The 20,340-nt window shown below is 42.1% G+C and overlaps 1 protein-coding gene and 1 long non-coding RNA gene across 4 annotated transcripts in view; one reads left to right on the forward strand and one right to left on the reverse strand.

Annotated features, from left to right (window-relative positions):
* The first annotated feature begins 1,330 nt into the window (after nucleotides 1–1,330).
* Nucleotides 1,331–20,340, forward strand: part of cmip (c-Maf inducing protein) — a 41,499-nt gene continuing 22,489 nt past the window's right edge. Inside the window, exon 1 of one of the 3 annotated variants that reach the window (XM_086208468.1) lies at nucleotides 1,331–2,276. In XM_086208468.1, coding sequence (XP_086064594.1) covers nucleotides 1,953–2,276 — 324 coding nt within the window. In that variant the 5' untranslated portion in view covers nucleotides 1,331–1,952. Of the gene's footprint in view, nucleotides 2,277–18,110; nucleotides 18,663–19,160; nucleotides 19,523–20,340 lie in introns of those variants that run through there. The other 2 variants (XM_086208470.1, XM_086208469.1) reach the window with 2 other exon arrangements.
* On the reverse strand, nucleotides 5,658–7,688 carry LOC147258557 (uncharacterized). Its single transcript, XR_015116788.1, has 3 exons — nucleotides 7,562–7,688; nucleotides 6,968–7,120; nucleotides 5,658–5,886 (listed from the first exon to the last, which is right to left on the reverse strand). It is a non-coding gene; the product is annotated as an uncharacterized LOC147258557 (long non-coding RNA).

The raw sequence follows: 20,340 nt of genomic DNA on the forward strand, positions 1-20,340 counted from the left end.
GGATCTTTCTGTGTGCATGTTCTCCCTGTTCCTGTGAGGGTTCTCTCTGGTACTCCAGCTTCCTCCCACAGTCCAAAGACATCAAGAGGGGACGAGGCTGATTGATACTCTAAATTGACCGTAGGTGTGACTGTGAGTGTGAATGGTTGTCTGTCTATATGTGTTGGCCCTTCCAGGGTGGATCCAGCCTCTAGGCTCCAGCCCCACCTCCATCCCGGGACTCAACAGGTTAAGTGGAAGAAAACGGATAAATGGATGTCATCACACCAAAATTTAATTAAGAACAAAAAAAAGAGCTGGGCACAAATACTGGCAGATTCTTGGGGATCGAATGAGCACAGGCTGATTCATAAGTTAGCTTGTGTTCCTTTGAATAGTGGAGCGGACATCATTACGGGAAATCATGACCTCAGGGCTTTTGACCACAATCACATCTGGTGTGTTAGTACTGTATCCATGACAATGACAAACAATTGTTAAAGTGTTCTCTCTGTACAGGAAGTCAGCTTACCTGAGTCTGCCAGCTAGGACAAGCTATCTGCCAGGTAACACATGCTAAACACCCACTAAGACAAGCGAAACAATAGTTAACCAAGCTAACCGCCAGCTAGCACAAGCAAACTGGCCAGGCTGCATCTCGTTGTCTTCGCTGCTCGTCCACCATTTCTGAGCACATTCAAGTGTCCGTTCACATTGGCCCTCCTGTCAAGATATTGCTTGACAACCCCAGGTGTCCCCTGCTGAGGCCTTGGCCACCTCATAGATACACAACTCCAGTTCCGCCTCTGCTTTGGATCCCCTTATAAACTCTGACTCGGCAGATAAAGATGCAAGAATGTGGAAACCTTTTAAATTAGATACATGAAATATGAAAGGTAAGAATTCCCACTGATAAATCATAATTATTTTGTTTGAGAAAAGTTGATACTTTGGGGGGGAATGGTTGATTATAAGGGAAACAAAATATGGGCTATTTTTCTTGAAATTACAGGATCTTTTCAACAGGAAACTTCGATAGAAGTCAAGAGAGTTTGTGAGAGAAGCGCGTAGTTTCATGTTAAATGAGGAAAACTGCGAGGCGAGCAGCATCATTTCCAGTGAAAGGAAAAGGGCTGGATTCGCATGAAGTCGCTGTGCCCTCCTCCATGTCTCTGGGCGCAGGGGAGGGAGTTGAAGGGGTGAGGAGGGTGAGGTGAGGAGAGAGAGAGAGAGAGAGAGAGAGAGAGAGAGAGAGAGAGAGAGAGAGAGCCCTCGGCAGACAGTCAAGCGCAAAAGACACACGGCTCATCCGCTCGCCTCCCCATTGACGTCAGTCCGGTATCACATGAACGAGCGGCGACCAATCGGCACGGCGCTGCTGGAGAGAGCTGGCTCCTTTACACCAAGATAGGGGGAAAAGACTGAATAAAAGGAAACCGTTCCATTGAGCTTGTAATGACCACCAAACCACACGGAGGAGCGTAGAGACGCCGCCATTGGATATTCGGACCTTTTCTCTTCCTTCCCATGCGTTTGTCGCGGTGGATTATTGTGTTTGGCACAGGGGCGGACGGAATGGATAAGGCCATGGCCCTAACATATTGAATAGCTCGGCGGTGGTGGTGGAGGTGGAGGGGGGGCGAGACGCGCACCGTGGAGACAATTCATGGGGCATTGTGCGGGGAGGAAAATGGTGGATTATTTACTCTGTATCATAAAAGCCTTGCCCCGACTGGATATCCTGCCATAAGACTGTATTCGGCGGCGTTTCTGCGGCTGTCTCGGCCGTGTCTACAGTCATTGAGGTCGTGTTATAGCGGTAGGTATAGGTACCCCCCCCCCCCTCCACAGCTCGATCACAGCAGACATTTCTGTTCCCTAAATACATGTAGGATTCTTATATCCTTGCGACGCGTTCACCCTCTTCCCCGAGAGAAACATTTGGAAACAATAAACAGTTGGATTACCTAACTATGGATTTCAACAGCGGCGGCGGCGGCGGGGGTAACGAGCTGCACAACAACCAGTTTTATCAGTGCGAGGAGAATAAACCTCTGCTGGGGGAGATGTCGGAGGGGAATAATAACACTAAACTGGGCGCAGGGCCGTGCAAAAGGTCCCTGCAACACTGCAGCAGCAGTGGGATGCGCTACAAGCTGCTTCACGAGGGGGACATCCAGGTGTGCGTGGTCAAACACCCCCGCACCTTCCTCAGCAAGATCCTCACCTCCAAGTTCTTGCGGAGATGGGAGCCGCATCACCTCACGCTCACAGACAGCAGCCTGACCTCGGCCACGGTGAGTAGCTCTCTCAAACCGCTTGTGTGTGTGTGTGTGTGTGTGTGTGTGTGTGTGTGTGTGTGTGTGTGTGTGTGTGTGTGTGTGTGTGACACACACTACATAATATGCTGCGTTTCACATTCCACAGGCAGCTTTGGTGTTTGTCTTTTCTTGTCTGAACGCAGAGGACGCACCGAGATTACGCACAGTCTGTTTTTGACGCAGTTCATGAAACAGCGTGTCATTCACTGTTGATAACAGTGGAATTATTATGCACTCACACCCTCCCTTCACTTCCTTGTAGCTAACACACCTTTGTAGCCTCATTCCTGGTGTGTGTGTGTGGGGGGGGGGGGTCATTGGGGTCGTTTAGCATAAGTTTTTAAGTCTGATTTTAAATGATAAAATACAAATTTTGGACTCCCGGTGTTCAGGAGTCAAACCCATCAGCAGGAGTGTGTTAGGGGCCTGCTAGCTGACTGACATGAAACCATTCTACAGCAACCTGCAGTGTCATACACACAGGTGTTTATGTTGCTTTTCAGATGGAAAGGTGGCTGCTCTGATTGTGTGTTTTTTCAACAATATTGTGTTGATAATTGTTCTAAAAGGTCAGGATATTTCCGTCCGTTGTTGAGGTGGTCTGTAGGTCCTGCTGATCAGCTGCTGGGCCCACTCAGCCTACCAGGCCTAGCTGTCATCATACACATCACTGTGGACAGAAGTAAATTAAAATAAATAAATAAACACAACAACGTGACCTCTACTTGGCGAGAACCACAATAAGATCTATTTTTAGGCAATCGGGCCTTCCCTAAACAGCAGGATTTACCTGAAGGAGGCTTGAAAAATCATAGCCGCCTTGTAATTATTTACTACAATACAACTCCTGCCTCATGTAATTAACTGTAATTGTTTATCATTCATCAGAATAATGCCAAAATATTTTTTAAAAAGCCTTTATTTCCTCCTCTGTTTTTATCAACACATCTGACATTTTCCACAAAGCCAAACCCAATGTTTTATCAACACACCTTGTTAGAGGCTTTTTGGATGTCTGCCTATCACGCCCTCGCTAGACCAGCGTGCTGAATGCGTTCCAGCATGTGAAACGTCTTGGAAGCTGGTGGATGTAGCAGGACTCAGTTTAGCAGCTTGTTTACGGGGACTGCTTTTTTTTTTTGGCCGATAGCTCCGTGTCACAGTTGGCTGAATTAATACACGTCACGTAAAAAGGAACATAATAAGTGCTTGTGTTAGAGCGCCGGCTATTAGCAGCCTCATCATACCGATCGTGACAAACGGGTCACTACTTGATCTGTATCGTAACATGTTGGTGTATGATGTGATATATATTGCAAAAATCTTCATCATTTCCAGAAATTTTCAAAATGGAGCTGAATAAAATGCCATAACATACATAAGTCCCAATATGATTTTACCACAATATACTGTGATACAATATCAATATCAAGAGCTTATTTTATTTTTATTTATTCATATTTTTGTTGCACAGCTCTAATTTCTGTACTTATTTTCTGCTGCTAATCAAAAGGACATGAATATAGGTTGGCTTTTGTATCTTAATTGCACAATCAAACATGTTTTGCTGTCAGAAAAAGGTAATTTGGCATCAAAAACCTTCCACATCTATGTCAAAAGGATGTTTTATTGGACGTAAAAACAGATTTCTGATTAAAAAATGCATTCATTGGAATCCAAAATGTTTGTTTGCAGATTTTAAAAGATTTGCTTCCAAATCCAAAAGTGTTGTGTTGTGTTGCTTGTCGTCATGTGTGGGCCTGGCGTGCTGTAGGGCAGGATGAAGCAGGAGAAAATGATTAGCAACAGTTTCCAAAGTTTTTTTTTCTTCTCCAATTTAGATGTATATCACAGTATTTGCTTTGGTATATCAGATCCCACATAAAATAATAAAAAAAAGCATCAATAACAACTCACGTTCATCATGTTGGTCCCGCTTAGTAATGAGAAGTGTAACAATATTTTCACAGCTTTTCAAACATTTCATTTTCTGCATCTGAAAATAACGTTTTTAGATTTTCACAGAAACGAGGATCACAAATCAATCGTAGCCTACTTGCAATAAAAATAGGGCTGCAACTATTTTAAGCTGGGTAAAACACACACACACACACACACACACACACACACACACACACACACACTAGTCGTAGATCACCAACAGAATGTCCACATGAGTCAATCATGTTTTGCACTTTACAAAAAACTGATTTCTTCCTTTTAGATCATTCTCATGAAAATTTTGAACCAACAGTCTCCCCCTTTCAATGTCATGTTTCTATGAAGCGACCAGCCGACTGTCTGAACAAAAAAAAAAAATTGCAAACCAATGAATTAGTAATTAAATTCAGCATCAACTACTTGAATATTTACAACTATTTTCAATTCCTTCAAATAAAACATCTTTGTAGTTGTGTTGTCGTCTTTGATTGCATGATAAACATGCAAATTTAAGTACATGTACTAGCAGGATATCAGTATATGTACCACAGTATGGTTCACCAGATAACACATAGTCATTATAGTGTTGCGTTCCCATGGAAACCAGACACACCAACGGCTTAATTTAATGAATCTGGTATGTCCATCGGAACTTTTTTTTTTGTCAAATCAAAACATTTGCTCTCATTATTGTCTCTGCTAATGTTAGCATGTTAACACTCATTAGCCTGCTATAAAACATCCCAAAGGCTAATCCTGCGCCTGCTGTTCCGGGTTATTAACTGAATTGATATTACAAACCCAGTTTACACAGCTCGACCTTTTTTTTTTTTTTTTTTTTTTTTGGTTAACAATCCCTTCAGTTGTATGTTGTTGTTGTTGTTGTTGTTAAAGAAAATTACCCTGCCGCATAGCACAAGCTGCTGACTGTTTTTGACGAACAAATGTAGCTACATGCTAACAGTATAGCATGTTGCTGAATTAGCATACGTGCTCTGCTAAGAATCCTGTAAGGGGAAGGTAACGCATTGTTCTTATAGGGCCCCTCTATTTTTTAAAAAAGGCCTCATGAAAGATGCAGACCCGAGAAAGCTTTTTTTTTTTTTTTTAATACAGAGCCCCCCAAAACAACACCATTATCATGTTTAAGGAGTTTTCAATGGAAATTAGAATAACTCATTATCAGTCATAATGAGATGGGTTTTTTTAATTGTGGAGCTCTGATGTGTTATTGAAAATCTATGTTCAGTTTTTAAGACTAAATATAACATTTCAGGCAAAGCTTGAGTTTTTCCTACTATGTACAATTTTATCAGTATTACTGTACTATTATCAGAAGCATTTATTATTATCAAAGTCTGAAAAAATGCTGCTTGCTGACAGTTGTTTTATTTTTATAAATACATGTGCGTGTCATTTGAAGAAGTCGGCAAGGAGCCCACATGCTTGCGGTGGCGGCTTTATTGTTCTAAGAGGCTGATGGCGAGGGGTACACCTGGAAGGGTCCATCAGGGAGGTTCCAATGTGCCTCAGTGCTTGTAACATCTCTGAGAATGTTGTAATCCATCAGCAAGTGAGCTGTGGGTGTGCTTTCTGTTTGTTCAGGGAGAGTAGATTCACACACATCATGTAGGTGCAAGGCTATCTGGGAAGAAAAAAAAAAACACACACACACGTAAAATGAGGTAACACCTGCACACTTACTCACACACAAACATTTATTCAAGACCGACTTGGATCTCCATCTGGCTAGAAAGAGTATCATATTTGTGGCATGAAACAGCAGAAAAGCCACCGTTAGTAGAAAACGACTGATTCCTTTTTCTTTTAAATCACGTCACGTGGCTGGTTTATCCCTCAACTCGTGTGTGTGTGTGTGTGTGTGTGTGTGTGTGTGTGAGAGACACCCTGTACACAGCGATCATGTGCCTGCCAGTTGGCTTGCTGGCGATGTCACATATTCTTTGCGTAGTAAAAAGCAGGAGCCTGCAGGAAAGTGTTTTCTTTATGGTGAAGCCTGAATGTGCATTTCCCAAGTGAAGTTGTTGGGCGCTGATGTGGGCAGAAGAACAATGCTGACCGATTTGCTGTGCTCTTACACAGAGACTCCTTCCAGTAAAGAGGCAGAGTGTTGACTCTCCAACAACGTCCCCACGCACTGCAAATAATTGAGATGATTGTGAGGAAAACTTTGTGTCACTGAACGCAGCTTCTTTTCTCTCAGTAACAACAATCGCATGAATTCTCTGTTTATGTAAAAGCAACTTTCAAAAGGACCCTCAAAGTCCTGCAAAAATATTTGTTTCATTTTATAAGCTGTGTTAAAATTCCATTTCTTGGTGAGCAGTTGCTGTCACAGTCTTCTGGAAGGCGTTTTCTCTGTCTGTACGTGTATAAAAGAATGGTGCGGGGGTGACAGATAGAACAGAACATAACCCTAATCACATTTGCGTAAGAAGACTGGTAGCGCGAGCAAGAACTTCCTGTGTTGTAACTCGCTCACAAAAGGCCGAGATGAAAGGAAACCTGTTGTGCTGCAAGCTTGAGGGGCTCATTATCCGAGCAGGGTGAGAGACGGGAGCCTTTTAGAAATCAGTCAGGGAGGTGTGAGCGTCTCCTGGTCAGGTATGAGTCTGAGGCTTCTAATGATTACATAAGCAACCATGGCAGGCCCTGTGTGGAATCCCATCAGATTTTAATAACGCTGCTTTTCCCTTCCACTTTACCTCACATTGAGACACTTTGTCAGCTGAGTGTTTTCCTGCTACACACGTCATCTCAGCTCAGGTGATACTAAGGGTGGAGGGGACACACACGGGCAAAATACGGCCCCAGGGTTGGAGCCAGCATGTGGACCATCTCATTCAGGCCACAACATCCTGAAATGAAAGCATAACATCCCTCAAAAATAAAGACAGGGCAGCATTGTGTTGATAAATCTCTGTGTGAAGGAGTCTGCACTGCTAAAAAAAAAAACCTCAAGTCAGACAGAGGGCGCTGTTTAGCTGACACTGAATGGTTTTAACTTTTTAAAGAATGGATATTCAAATCTCTTTTCTCAAGATTTCAAAGACAGAATGTATGATAGCAAGAGATTATCGAGGTGTAAGGAATGCACAAAAATGAGAGCAAAAGAGACATTTTTTAAAATAAGCATGCAAAGTAGGCTACGAAAGCCCTGATCGTCAGGCGGAACATTTTTACAAAGCAGCTGACAGTCCAAAAGTTGGCAGCAAAGGTTGACTATATCCGTCACGCATGCTCGCCAAACAAACCCAGGATTCTGTTTAATTGTCCAATATTTGTAGCCCTTCACCTACTTAATCCAAGTCAGAGTGGCCTTCGCCCAAAAGCAGGGCCCAGGTTGTCCTTTTCATTGGATGTTAAGATGACGTCGTTTCCCAACTCTTCTTTTTACTTTCCGCTTGTTCAGATGTTGAACTGCAACTGTTGGATGGATCACACACTCAAGATAGGAGTCACCGTAAACTGAAATACAGTGAAAATGAGTGCTTTTTCTGCAGGGTAAAACTTGCATTCTGCTTCATCATGGAAAGACACAGTCCAAGAGAGATGATGAAGGCTAAAACACAGCACAGGTAAATTACAGTGGCAATTGCACATCTGTCAATCAAAACGTTTGATGTATCACACACCCTCTGATTATAATCAGTGGTGTTCTGAACTGAGTCATTCATTCACACATGGAATGATGGACCACATTAAAAAGGAAGCAAGGGTTTAGCAATCAAGAACATGTCACCAGAGTTACACGGCTTAGGATAGTTCCTCTGGATACGAGTTAGACAAACCAGCTCACTCACGTAGCTTCATGTAGGGAAGGAACGAGGTGCAAGAGAGATGTCAGTTCATAATTCCACCCATCCATTTTCTACCATTTATCCTGTTAAGGGTCGCGGGGGCGCTGGAGCCTATCCCAGCGGCTTCACCCTGGACAGGTCACCAGTCCATCACAGGACCAACACATAGAGACAGACAACCATTCACACTCACAGTCACACCTACGGTCAATTTAGAGTATCAATCAGCCTCGTCCCCTCTTGATGTCTTTGGACTGTGGGAGGAAGCTGGAGTACCAGAGAGAACCCACACAGGAACAGGGAGAACATGCAGACTCACACAGAAAGATCCTGTGCTGGAGCTGGGACTCGAACCCGTTACCTGCAAGCTTCTTCTTGCAACAGTGCTAACCACTGTGCCGCCCAGTTCATAATTCTAGTGGGATCAAACAGCAAAAGTTGATTTTGAATCGTGCAAAAGAGCACAATTGCAGGTCACACACTTCCTCAGTTGTGTTCCTCAAATTCACGCATTAACGCACATTCTGATTTACACCTGCTTTTAACGGGTTTCACATTTCCCCAGTAAAAGATTTTCTCTCACATCTCCACTTTTCCCTCGACCTATAAATATTCTAGCTTATAAATTCACAAGTAGGGAAAAACGCCACTTGCCAATCGTTGCTCCTGCTTCAGGCAGAATGTGGTTTATGCCATGTGTTGTCTCCTTGTACATGTCAGGTTTTAGTTTCACATATTGATAAAATTACACCTAAAACTGTCACTTCAGAAATGTGTAAATGGCCTGTTTCATCTCCGTACATATGATGTTGACGCTTTCAACAGTGATACAGCATGAAACAAAGTCATTTCTTGATTTTGATTGGTTTCAGTGACGTGTGGTGATGTGCTAATATGAGTAAGAACAAATGTTGTCCCAAAGTACAAGTACTGTGAATTATTTGTTCTTATGTGTAACATTGAAGTTGTCTAATCATTTCATTTAAATGTGGTATATTTCCAGAACAGACAGAAAAAATATACATAAAATGATGGCTTTATGATTACATTTCATGTCAGATGATGGGTCCTGGTCAGTGAGATATCTTTTATCTTTTATAATGATTTTGGTGGTTTTTTTATTTTTATTTTTATGGTTTGGAATTTACAGCAACACCAAAATCAGCCTGCTACTTTCGATTCCTTATGTATGGTAACATCTTACCCCCCCCCCCCCCCCCCCCTACACACACACACACACATACACTTCTATTAAGTAAAATATCTACAGCTCAGCTTCTTGATGTGGTCGTATAATACAAATGTCTTCTCTTTAAGAACCTGAAGTGTGGCACTAATCCTGGTCTCAACCAGCTTTAAACTAGGCTTAAACAGAACCTTTGTTTGGTTCCGTCTTTCACAAAGAGGAAACTCTTCTCATAATCTTTCCTTTTGAATATCCTTTTTTTTTAAGGCTGTTTGTTTTTTTATTTTTATACAGTCCCTAACAGGAACCTTTATTGTGTCCCTTATTGTTTTCATTGTATCATGCACTGCAAGACTAAATCCCAAAATAAAGGGCGGATTGTGCAATAAATTACACTTGGGCTTCTACTGAGGAATCTGCAGTGTGCGTAAGAGAGCGCAGGGACAGGACACATAAAGGAGACAATGAAGAGAGTGTGTGTCTTTACTGAAGCAGAACCAGAGGAGGTTGTGATTAAAGTACACATCCACATCAGCTGATCACGTCACGCTGCTCCTTAAAGCAGAAGCAGGACGGATAACCGAGCTGCCAGATGTTTGCAGTCGCATTGTTCTAATGTAGAAGAAGGAGTGAGGGAAGCACACACTCACACACACACACACACACACACACACACACACACACACACACACACACACACACACACACACACATGTGCGCGTACACACACACACACACAGCACTGACAGGCTCTGGGCAGGCCTCCAGGTCAGGCTGCTGCTCTACATGTTCACATTCAAATACTGGATCCTCCCAGCTTTGTTTGAACAATGCAGCCATTAGGCAAAGATTTGAGTTATAGTCAGGAACGATAGCCCTCGCTGCTACGGTGAGGGATGATATTTAGAATAGATTGGAACTGGACGTGTTTCTTTCATTCTGCCTTGCTGTGTAGCGTAGGCCTGCAAGTGAAAGCCTCAACAGATAGAGTTCAATGAGAGAGATGAGAGAAGTAAACCCTGAGGGTCGTTCTGGACTTGTGCCTTTACCCCGAAGTCACACACACACACACACACACACACACACACACACATACACACACGTGCGCACACTTCTACAGCTACACAAGGTCATCTTAAAATTTTAATTATCTATTAGTGTACAGTACGTTTACATCACCATGACAATGCGTAGTTTCATATGAAATGATGTCATCGTCGTACATGTTCAAATGCTTAATAATATTCATGGAGGACGGCATCAGTTAACCTTCTGTTTCATAAATTCAAAGTATTGTGTATTTTTATCTGATTGCCTCAGGCGTGCAAGATGTTTAACAGAGCTGATCATCACTCTGGTTGTTTGGTCAAATTTGTTACACCCAAAAAAAGAGAGCAGTAGAAAATGTGCCTCCATGATCATACGCGCCAAGTAGACGTCAATCAGAGGAACTGTTGTTGAGTTACAAACAGAAGTTCATTCACACAGACAGAGATTTCTTGTGTTTTCAGTCATACATGACCTCAGGAATAAGTTTCCAGTGTCTAACCTTTATATATTTACTGAATTTACTCATGCTAACCGCTAGCCCGAGATATTGTCGTGGATCAATACAGTTGATTGATAGCGCTCTCTCGTATTGAGTGACAAAATAAAGCACAGCACCTTGAGGTTGACAAAGAAATACAGTGAACAGACGATAACATCATTCATCAAGGTCAGTATTGGACAGTCAGACAAAGGTCAAAGGTCAAGTCGTGTTTTTTTTTTTGTTATAAATGCTTTCTTGCAAAATAGCTGCTGTCAAAGGCAGCAAAGTGGCTGAAAATGGAAGAGGAGATGTCAAAGAGGAGAGAGCAGGGTGGAGGAAGAGATGAGCTGGTAATGAGAGGGTGAGATAGAGGGAGGTGAAATGTTAAGTCAACACTGGTCGGCGTCTGTCATTAGCTTGGCGGAGGCTTGCGTATTCATCAGAAGCTGTGACCTGGACTGATCCTTCCCACAGTCCGCCAGACACATCATGGGACGATCATGATGGAACTTTAATCTCTACAGATGAAAAAAGTTGTAACTTTCTTCTCATTGAGCTGCATTAACAATTGTGTGTGTCAAATTAAAAGCCTGTTCTGACAACAAGCGGTATGAGAGCTCCGAATGTCACTGAGAGCACTTTTTTTTAGTCTGATAGAAAAAAAAAAAAAAATAATAATTCTACCCAATATAATTTTGATTTATCAGCCAAAACTAAAAAAAGTCATCCAACTCTTTGTGTTGTATATCATATATATCTAAGAAGACATTATAGTGGTGACTAAAAACAGAGGCCAATGCAGGTTGTGTGAACATACAATCAGTTTATGTACAGCAAAGCCAGATAACTGCAGGATATTAGATTCTGTTATGGTACATTCAAAATAAAATCTATATTTTGCTCTGTTATGTAATTTTTACAAATCTTGCAAAAAGGCGCGTCAGATGTGTTCCTTTCCAAAAACAAACAAATAAAAAAGAACAACCTCGGTGGGCCTTCGCTGAATTTACCAATTGAACGCGGGTTTGCCTCCTCCCGTTGGGCCGTGTATCAGCGATCCAATCATCTCCAATAGCTAGAAATACAACTGGGACTTGCTCTCTTTGTTTATACGTGATCGTGACAGATATTTTATCCCATTACTACTTCGGTTCAAACACTATCCCATCTACATGTGGTGTGATTGTCCCCTGAGATGTAAGTCTACCCGTATTTCGTCAGTCGGTGTTTGTAAATTTGGGACCCAGATTGAAAACAGTGACAAAGGAGAACAAAAACGACAATGAAACACTCTCGCTGCTTGCAAATGTATTATGTTGATGGTGCTGCGATGAAGAAACGAGAGACTCTCCAAGAAGCTCCAGCGTGCTCTGACTGCATGAAACACACAAGTTTGGAAATCAGAGGCAAAGATCATTGTGTTGACGACTGAAGAGTCAGTTACGTTCTGTTCTGCCTGATTGAGATGACGTCTAAAGCTCATTCATCTATCGCTGCATTGACTAAATGGAGAAATGAAAACACAGGATGTGTGTGTGTGTGGGGGGGGGGGGGGGGTGAGACCCTGCTGTTGCAACTGAATTTGACTATAAGCTGATCTTGTGTCTATGGATTTGATTGAAGGAGGAACAAATACGTGTTTAATTTTGACTCCATGTTGGAGTTGGCGGGATCTGGTGACGTTGCTGCTGCTGCACTCGTTATTATTCGGATCGCTCTTGATGTGTTTCTTAGCGCTGCGACCGTTGTTGCTGCTCTTGTTCATGCAGTGGTTAATGTTGATTTTTCATTTGATGAACATGGACTTAAATACTGCACTCATCATTTAGTCCTTCGGAATGTGACAAATTGCCGTCACGCAGTACAAGCAGCCATGCTATCCAACCTATACTCTCCCCAGTGTGTCTGTGTTTCACACGGCGTTATTTAAAACAATTTAGTTTGAAAGAAATATATTTTCTGCTTTTCATAGAACTTTCCTTTTACATTAAAACCAAAGTATGACCCTGTCACAGCTCACTTTCATTTCAAGTGGGGTTCCCTGGTTCCAACTCTTAGTAATATATATGTTACTATATTATATAGTAATATATACATTCAAGGAACGCACGTAAATGGAGGATGTCTATTTGTTCAACATGATTTCATTCTATCACTGGCAGACAACTAAAATTTATAGATGTATAAAATTAATTCATTTTCATGAATCATAATTGTAGTGTAAGTGTGAAATAAGCGTGTTATTATTAGTTATATAGCCCATACTTACTTCCTAGTGCTCATAAACTCAGTCCAGCCCTTAATCTGACGTGTCTTGTCTCGCATTTTGAGAGGAGTTGAAGCCAGCGTGACATTTCCATGTATAATTCAGCTTGGGACGCAGAAAGTCACCCACATTTGAGAAGCTGAAAGCAACTCATTTACTGGAAAAGCTGCTGGAATAATTGACGTCTGACTGCTCAGTTTAGCAACTCTGTTTCGAAGAACTTGTGCAATTTCTCATAGTTGCATTGTTTTGTTGTCAGAATATTTGTTCTACTATCTGTTTCCTGCAGCAGCTTTATTGATATTATACAAGCATGGCTGTTATTTGTAGGAATTTATTTATAAAGTCAACTCTGTTGTTACAGCAAGCAGCTGACCATAGAGCCCCGTCACCAAACACAAGCCCTCCCTGTCCTCTCCTCTGTAAACGGCTGCGTGACGCGTTGACAGTGTACTGCAGGTCAACGCTGTTTTTTTTCATCCTCCAAGTTTATGGGCAGCAATTTAGTTGTTCCTTAACAAATGCAGAAGTTGAAATGCAGCTCATCATTCACGGAAGTGACTTTTAAAAGTTCGGGAACAGGAGCGGTCTCCCACTTGTCCCTAAACAGATCATATGACAAGCTAATGATGGTGTGTGATCAATCTGTTGGTCACAGCGAGGGTCTCCTAACAAACAGAGCGATCTCACATCTGGGTCACAACTCAATGTCCTTTTGTCTGGGACCCACCGTCATGTGATTACTGGTGAATATGAAACCAGGGGAACACACGACGTAAGTGATGATGTGCTTGATGACAGGAAGAGGAAGAAATGTGCACTCAGATGTCCTCAGATCCACCGGCTGCTGCAGCAGGAGGGTTGTGGTTTTCTCTCTCCCTGAACACCAAACAAAGCTTCATTCATTTTCCACAATCTCACTTTCTCGGTAGATGATTTAACGGCCCTAACTTTTATGACTGCGCATGTGTGTGTTATGTTTATATCGCTGAATATGATCAGTGGGCCTCATGCTTTTATCTTCACTTGTGTGCGTGTATGTGTTTTCTGCTTGGTCAGAGGTCAGATCAAAATTAAGGCTGCACAATTAATTAATGACTTTGCGATTGTGCATAAAAATATACACAGTGGTGCTGCATAACGTAAAAAAAAAAAATATTTGACAGACTTCAGAAAACTCCTGTTTGATACAAAAAAATCCCACCATGTACATTTAAATGAGTGTATCAATGAAAATAGGAATAATAATGTCAAATAATCATTCCCTCTCATGTTGAACCATTTACCATCCAGACTTCTATGGTCTGCAATTATAGAAAATATACGCGCTATAAATCAAGGATACTGGGACACAAAGCATTGTGTCATGCAAGCATTCACCCTTTGATGATCAGGTTGGGTGCTACACACCCCACACAGCCCCCCCGATGAGTCTAAGTGAGTCAGAGGCCGCTGCCCTGACCTGAGGCTCTGTAGAAAAAGGTAATGAATGGAATGTGTGAGAGGAGACACGTGTAGGGTAGAAGGAAGAGATGAGGAAAGGATGGAACGGAGAACACAAAGAAGATGGGAAAAGAAGGCGTAAAATAAAATCAGTAAGTGAAGGGGAAAAGGAGTGATACAGAGGAGGAGTGTGATAAAGAGAGTTAAAATATACCAAGGATTGTTGAAAGGGAAAAGGAAAAAAGAAGATGAGGAAAGGACCGTCGAAGGAAAAGAGAGCCCATACTTCACCCATAGGTGTGTTTCCTCTGTTGACTCATAAAAGGCGCAATTAGACAGTTTTTTGTTTTTTTTCCTGTCCTGCAGCGTTGGTGATAGGGTTGTTTATCTGTGACTCAGCTTTTACGTGTGTGATTCCTAAAGTAACGTCACACCTGGGATGAAAAAATAAGAAGGTTGTAGACAAAACCCCGACCTGACTTGGTCTCTCAGCCCCCTCTCAGTCAAGCACTGGTAGCAGGAGTGACTCCAAGCAAAAGGGACGAGAGCCACTGAGAGCTGATTCATGTTCTGTCTTGTCGCGCCCAACCTGGAGGTCACAGGGTCACAGATAGATGACAAAGCAAAGTTCAACTCTGCTTCGGGCTTTTCTTTAGTCTTAAACTTTTGTTGTTGTTGTTGTAATATTCAGACTGACCTCTTTGACCCTCAGTCAACCATTTGGGATGTTTAAACGGAAATAAACGATACCAGCACACCTTGTATATCATTATCGCTAGATGACAAAAAGGTCTGCGACTGCCATTTGAATTCTGAAACTAGTTTATTTGATTTAAAGCCTGAATCTGAGAGTTAAAATGCCGTCAAACGAATAAGTAGAAAAGTGTTTTCCTCTGAGGTATGGCAGACTCGCATAGAGTGAATCTTAAGTGAGCCTGATAAGCAGGAGTGGCTGCAGCCACTAGAGGGCGCCTAGGTGCAGCTTTCCTTGAATGACAAAATAAAGTTTTTTGTTTTTCTGCGTGTCCTCTCTTGTGTCTTACACGATCCAAGTGACAGAAAAATAAAAGATGAGCATGTGACCTCAACTGTAACCAGTTAGTGTTATTTAATCTAATCTGAGAATGGGGATTATTTTATTGCTTTCTCTGTTATTGCACAAAGCTAGCGAGCTTTTATTGGAGAAAAAAAATTTGCCACTGGACAGTCTTCAGGCACGCCATGTTCATACCGGTATTGAAGAATCTGTATGAATCGGAGTATGTCGGTAGTTTTATACATTTATGTCTGATATTTGATCGGAAATATCAGATCTGGAGAGAAATAACGGGGGAAAAAACTGCTATGGAATACATTCAAATTTATGTACATGTTTGCGGTGTGGTTTACGACAGCCTGATGAGATAAGAAAAGATAGAATAGAATAATCCTTTTTTTTTTGGTCCCAAAACAGGGAATTTGACACTGTTACACCATTAAAGTAGATAATTAGGTTTGAAACATGAGTACATAGACAAGCATGATGTAAATCAAGATGGAACCTTAAACATGATGCCAACAAAAGAAGTAAATGGGAGAAGCAGATCTGAACTGAAACTATTCTGCATGAGCGCATTGATCATTTATGCTGTCATTTTGACAACAATACAGTGGATAAAGTGTGAAAGGGAAGTTTCAGGCCATAGTGTAATGACTTAGAGAACACAACATACAACACATTTAAAAAAATCATCGACGGTAAACATTATTTATAACAAGGAGGATTTTTAAAGGGATGTGGGATTATTTTCACTTCTAATCATGACCTTGTTAGCATCGGCGTTTCACCCAGCAGGAGGTGTAGATTGGATGGAGGCTAGTTGGTGTATCCAGACATGAATCATGTTTATGAATGTTGCTGCCGGTGATCCGATCATCACTGATGCTCTCAACACTTTTCTGTTTACAGTAAATGTCTCGCTTTCTTTCTTATCTGCTTCTCCTTGGAAACAAAAAAATAACATAACATACATCTCCATCCCCTTGTTTCTATGGCAACACAGCAGCGGGAAGAGGAGGCAAGAGGAGCGGTAGCCTCCTCCAATCCTCCTCCACCATGAAAAGGAAAACAGAAACAGACAGGATGGGAAAAAAGACAACAAGCGAGGGCTGGTAGCGATAAAGCAGGGTTGAGAAGAGACAAAGTGAAAGAAAGAAGCAGAGAAGGACTGAATTTGAGAGGATGAGACAGAGAGAGAGAGAGATAAACAGAGGTAAAGGAGGCAGGCAATCACTTGGTGCTCGTGTGCAGGATGTAGTATCTATGGTAACCTCGGCTGGTTATCAGAAAATTGAAGCCCCATCTGTTTGTCTCCATTCTACTCTGCCTGTGCATGTTGAACAACACAATGCCATTTAGCTCCTCCTTCACTGCACTATTTCATATTCTTCTCCAGATTTTTGCATTTCATCCTGTTGTTTGTGTGGTGTGTATGCTGCATCCAGCGCCTGCAAAAACACAATGTGGTATACACACATAAACACAAACACAAAAAGAGATGCAGAGGCAAGAGCTGGTGTTTACTCTTCCATGGAAATGAGACATCTCGCCTAGAACCAATATTTGCCATAGATGTCGTCTGTAATGAAAATCCTGTATGTGTTTCACAACAGTGTGTGTGTGTGTGTGTGTGTGTGTGTGTGTGTGTGTGTGTGTGTGTGTGTGTGTGTTTGCTCTATGGAGAGAGATGGGTGCAAATAAAGAGAACCACCTGTCTGCTCCACTCTGCTGCAGTAAGACGCCAGGGCAGTTTGCTGCTGCTTCCATGTAACTACTCAAATGTGTTTGTGTTGAGAGTGGAGCCGTGACTCTGCGCACGTGTGTGTGTGTGTGTGTGTGCATGCGCGTGTGTGCTGGAGGAGGCCAGAGACACACTGTTTATCTGTCTGGATGCAGCACAAGAAGAAGAAGAAGCAGACCAGCAGTGGAGTGATACCAGAACAGCCCATAGAGATCAGACAGTCTCAGGTCATTCACATTGTAATAACAGACAATTGTGTTACCATGACAACGTAGTCATATATATAGTGTATATGGACTAAACTAAGATGCCACAGAGAAGACTTTAGCCTTGCAAGGTTAAAGGTCATGATATATTCACCACATTATATTTAGCATTATTTTAATCCACTGCTTGACCTTTGTCTAGAGTCATAATTAGGCCAGAACTTGTCCCGCATCGCGAGATGTTTCTCTGGTTCAACCTGTTACCACCCTGCTATAATTGAGAAAACACTTGGTATGTGTGTTTTTATACAAAGCAAACACTTTTGACTGTGCTTTGTATATAAAGCTTTTTCTGTAACCGGTGTGCGGACTGGTAAAAACACCCCCGTTTGATTACAAATGCGCTAACCATATTTGTTTTATGTCTTAACAGCTAGAACCAAGCAGGCATGAGTTATTGTTAAAAGTTTGAGTGTATACGTTGCTACGAGCTTGGTCGTTGTTGTTTCTCATTGCAAGGGGGGGGGGGGGGATTTGAAGTTGACGGTGTTCACAAAATGGAAGTGGCAGTGTGCCGATTGAAAGAGTCGCCCAATGGCAGCTTATACACATAGATAATCATACAGACGGATGATACTCACACACCGGGATCTTCATTTTATCGAGCATGAAGCTCCATCAATCAAACTTGAAGGGATACAAAAAAAACATCCTCAACTTAAGTATTCACTAAGGTTACTTAGATCAGGCATTTTCTAGCGGTGTGCTGGGTGAGAGCTGATGTCACACAGGTGTTGACCTCCTCCGCCAAGGAGATCATGTGATCCCCGGCGTGTCTGACTGTTGGTTGTTTGGTTTGTTAGCAGGGTTTCTCATGCACGAATGGGCCGATGAAGTTTAGTAAAAGCAATGCTTTATATTACAAGGAAGGCTTTGGTTACCGATGGGGCGGCATGGTTCAGAGGTGGAGTGGCCGTTGAGCAACCAAAGGGGCGCTGGTTTGAGTCTCTCTTCCCCTGGTGACCATGTCCAGGTATCCTTGAGCAAGAGACTGAGCTCCAAATTGCTCCTGATGGCCCTGTGATGGACTGACGGCTCATCCAGGGTGAACCCCGCCTCTCACCCAGTGTCAGCTGGGATAGGCTCCTGCCCCCCCACAACCCTTAACAGATAAGCGGTATAGAAAAGGTATGGATGGATTGATTACCGTTTTGGAGTCAATCTGGATCAAATTGTGGATCTGTAGACTGTTCTAGATCATTATATTAAAATAGCCTGGTGTTGCTACATGTGGTTTATTTTTTTCCTGGACAGTTTCAACAAGTCCTTCACGTCCATGTGAAATAGTTAAAAGGACAATGCTCCCGGAAATCATTGCAACTTTGTGTTATCCAGAATATCTTTTTTTCATAAATACAGTGGTTGATCAATCTAAAAATGGAAGTGGGCGAGCTGTATTTGGTGGTTGGAAAGTAAATTTATGAACAGATTTTGAACCTTGACGTTTCCCCTCAGCCATTTGAGTTTCACTTCATGGTTTAAGACATGAGCTGAAGCTGTCTAAGCCAGACTCCATCTCAAAAAGAAATTTTTAAAAAAAGGAATCTTTTTCTTTTTTTTAAAACATCAGTTATATTTATTTGTCATATAATTGCTAAACCCTAATCATCTCCATGTGCAAGGCTCCTATTTATTTTTGTGAAATAAACAGCTGCAGATAGTCTCTGATGATAGTTCCTCCCTCCCTCCCGATCGCTGTGTTTCCCACACACGCAATCAGACGAGCACATGGTTTGGAGCAGTCTGAGGCCTTCATCCAGTCCACTTTCACATCCAGTGTGTGTGTGTCAGCATGTGGAGGGCTCACAATGAAATGCCTGTCCTCTATACATTCCTATGCACATGCAGTAAACACACAAACCCACACAGAAACATGCCAGTTGATCTGCTTCTGTCTACCAACATACATCACATGTAAACTGTTCTGTTGGTTTCAGTCTTAGAGTTAGCACATGGACTCATCTGTACAGGAAATGTTCTTTCAGATGGTAATAATGAAAGCTCGGTCAGACAGAGCTCCTGCGCTTCCTCCTCAGTAACGTCGATCACCTCACTTTTTTCGCTTCATTTGTCTTTTTTTTTTTTTTAATTTTGTGATGGAAATCTGCTTCGTTCCTGTACAATTTTTGTAAAAACCATGATTCCTAAGCTCGAACGCGCATCTTCAGCTACCTAATACGATGCCTAACTTGCTCCATCATTGATAAATGAATGAAACAATCACGTCCCACAGCCATGAGAGCAGCTGTAAGGAGATGCAGTAACAGAGCAAGCTAATGCTAACGGTGGTGGTGCTAACGGCATCTGTGGACATAGAGGGGTACTCAGCAGGATGTTGAATGTCTCAAATAATATAGGAGGACTTTAAAACATTTGGCCTAAAACACGTCAGTCTGTAGGTCAAAATGACATTGGATATAAAGTTAAACACTTGGTTCTTTACTCGTGTTTATGCTTCTTCTTTCTCTTTTCCTTCTTATTTCTTGGTGTAAAATTTAATGTCGTCAGTGAATCAGGTTTGAGAATCTGGATTCATCTGCTGATGGCAGAGAACCAAACACATGAATGCTTCTCAAGGGTTACAGAGAGAGAGAGAGAGAGAGAGAAAGAGAAAAATGTCAGCCACTGAATGAGTATCTCAAGAGTTCTTTGTGAAAATGGCCTTGGAAAAACGAAAAGTAAAAGAAAGAAATGCTGATAAATGCCAGAAAGCATTGCTGCCTAATTAGGGTGCAGCAAAAGCCACTGCAGATGACGTCTGCAGGGCCCATTTGTGTGGATACAGTCCCCCATCAGCAATAATTGC

This window comes from Aulostomus chinensis, chromosome 7 (genome assembly GCF_037954235.1).
Source record: "Aulostomus chinensis isolate RoL2024-O1b breed Wild chromosome 7, RoL_Achi_v1.0, whole genome shotgun sequence".
NCBI classification, from domain to species: domain Eukaryota; kingdom Metazoa; phylum Chordata; class Actinopteri; order Syngnathiformes; family Aulostomidae; genus Aulostomus; species Aulostomus chinensis.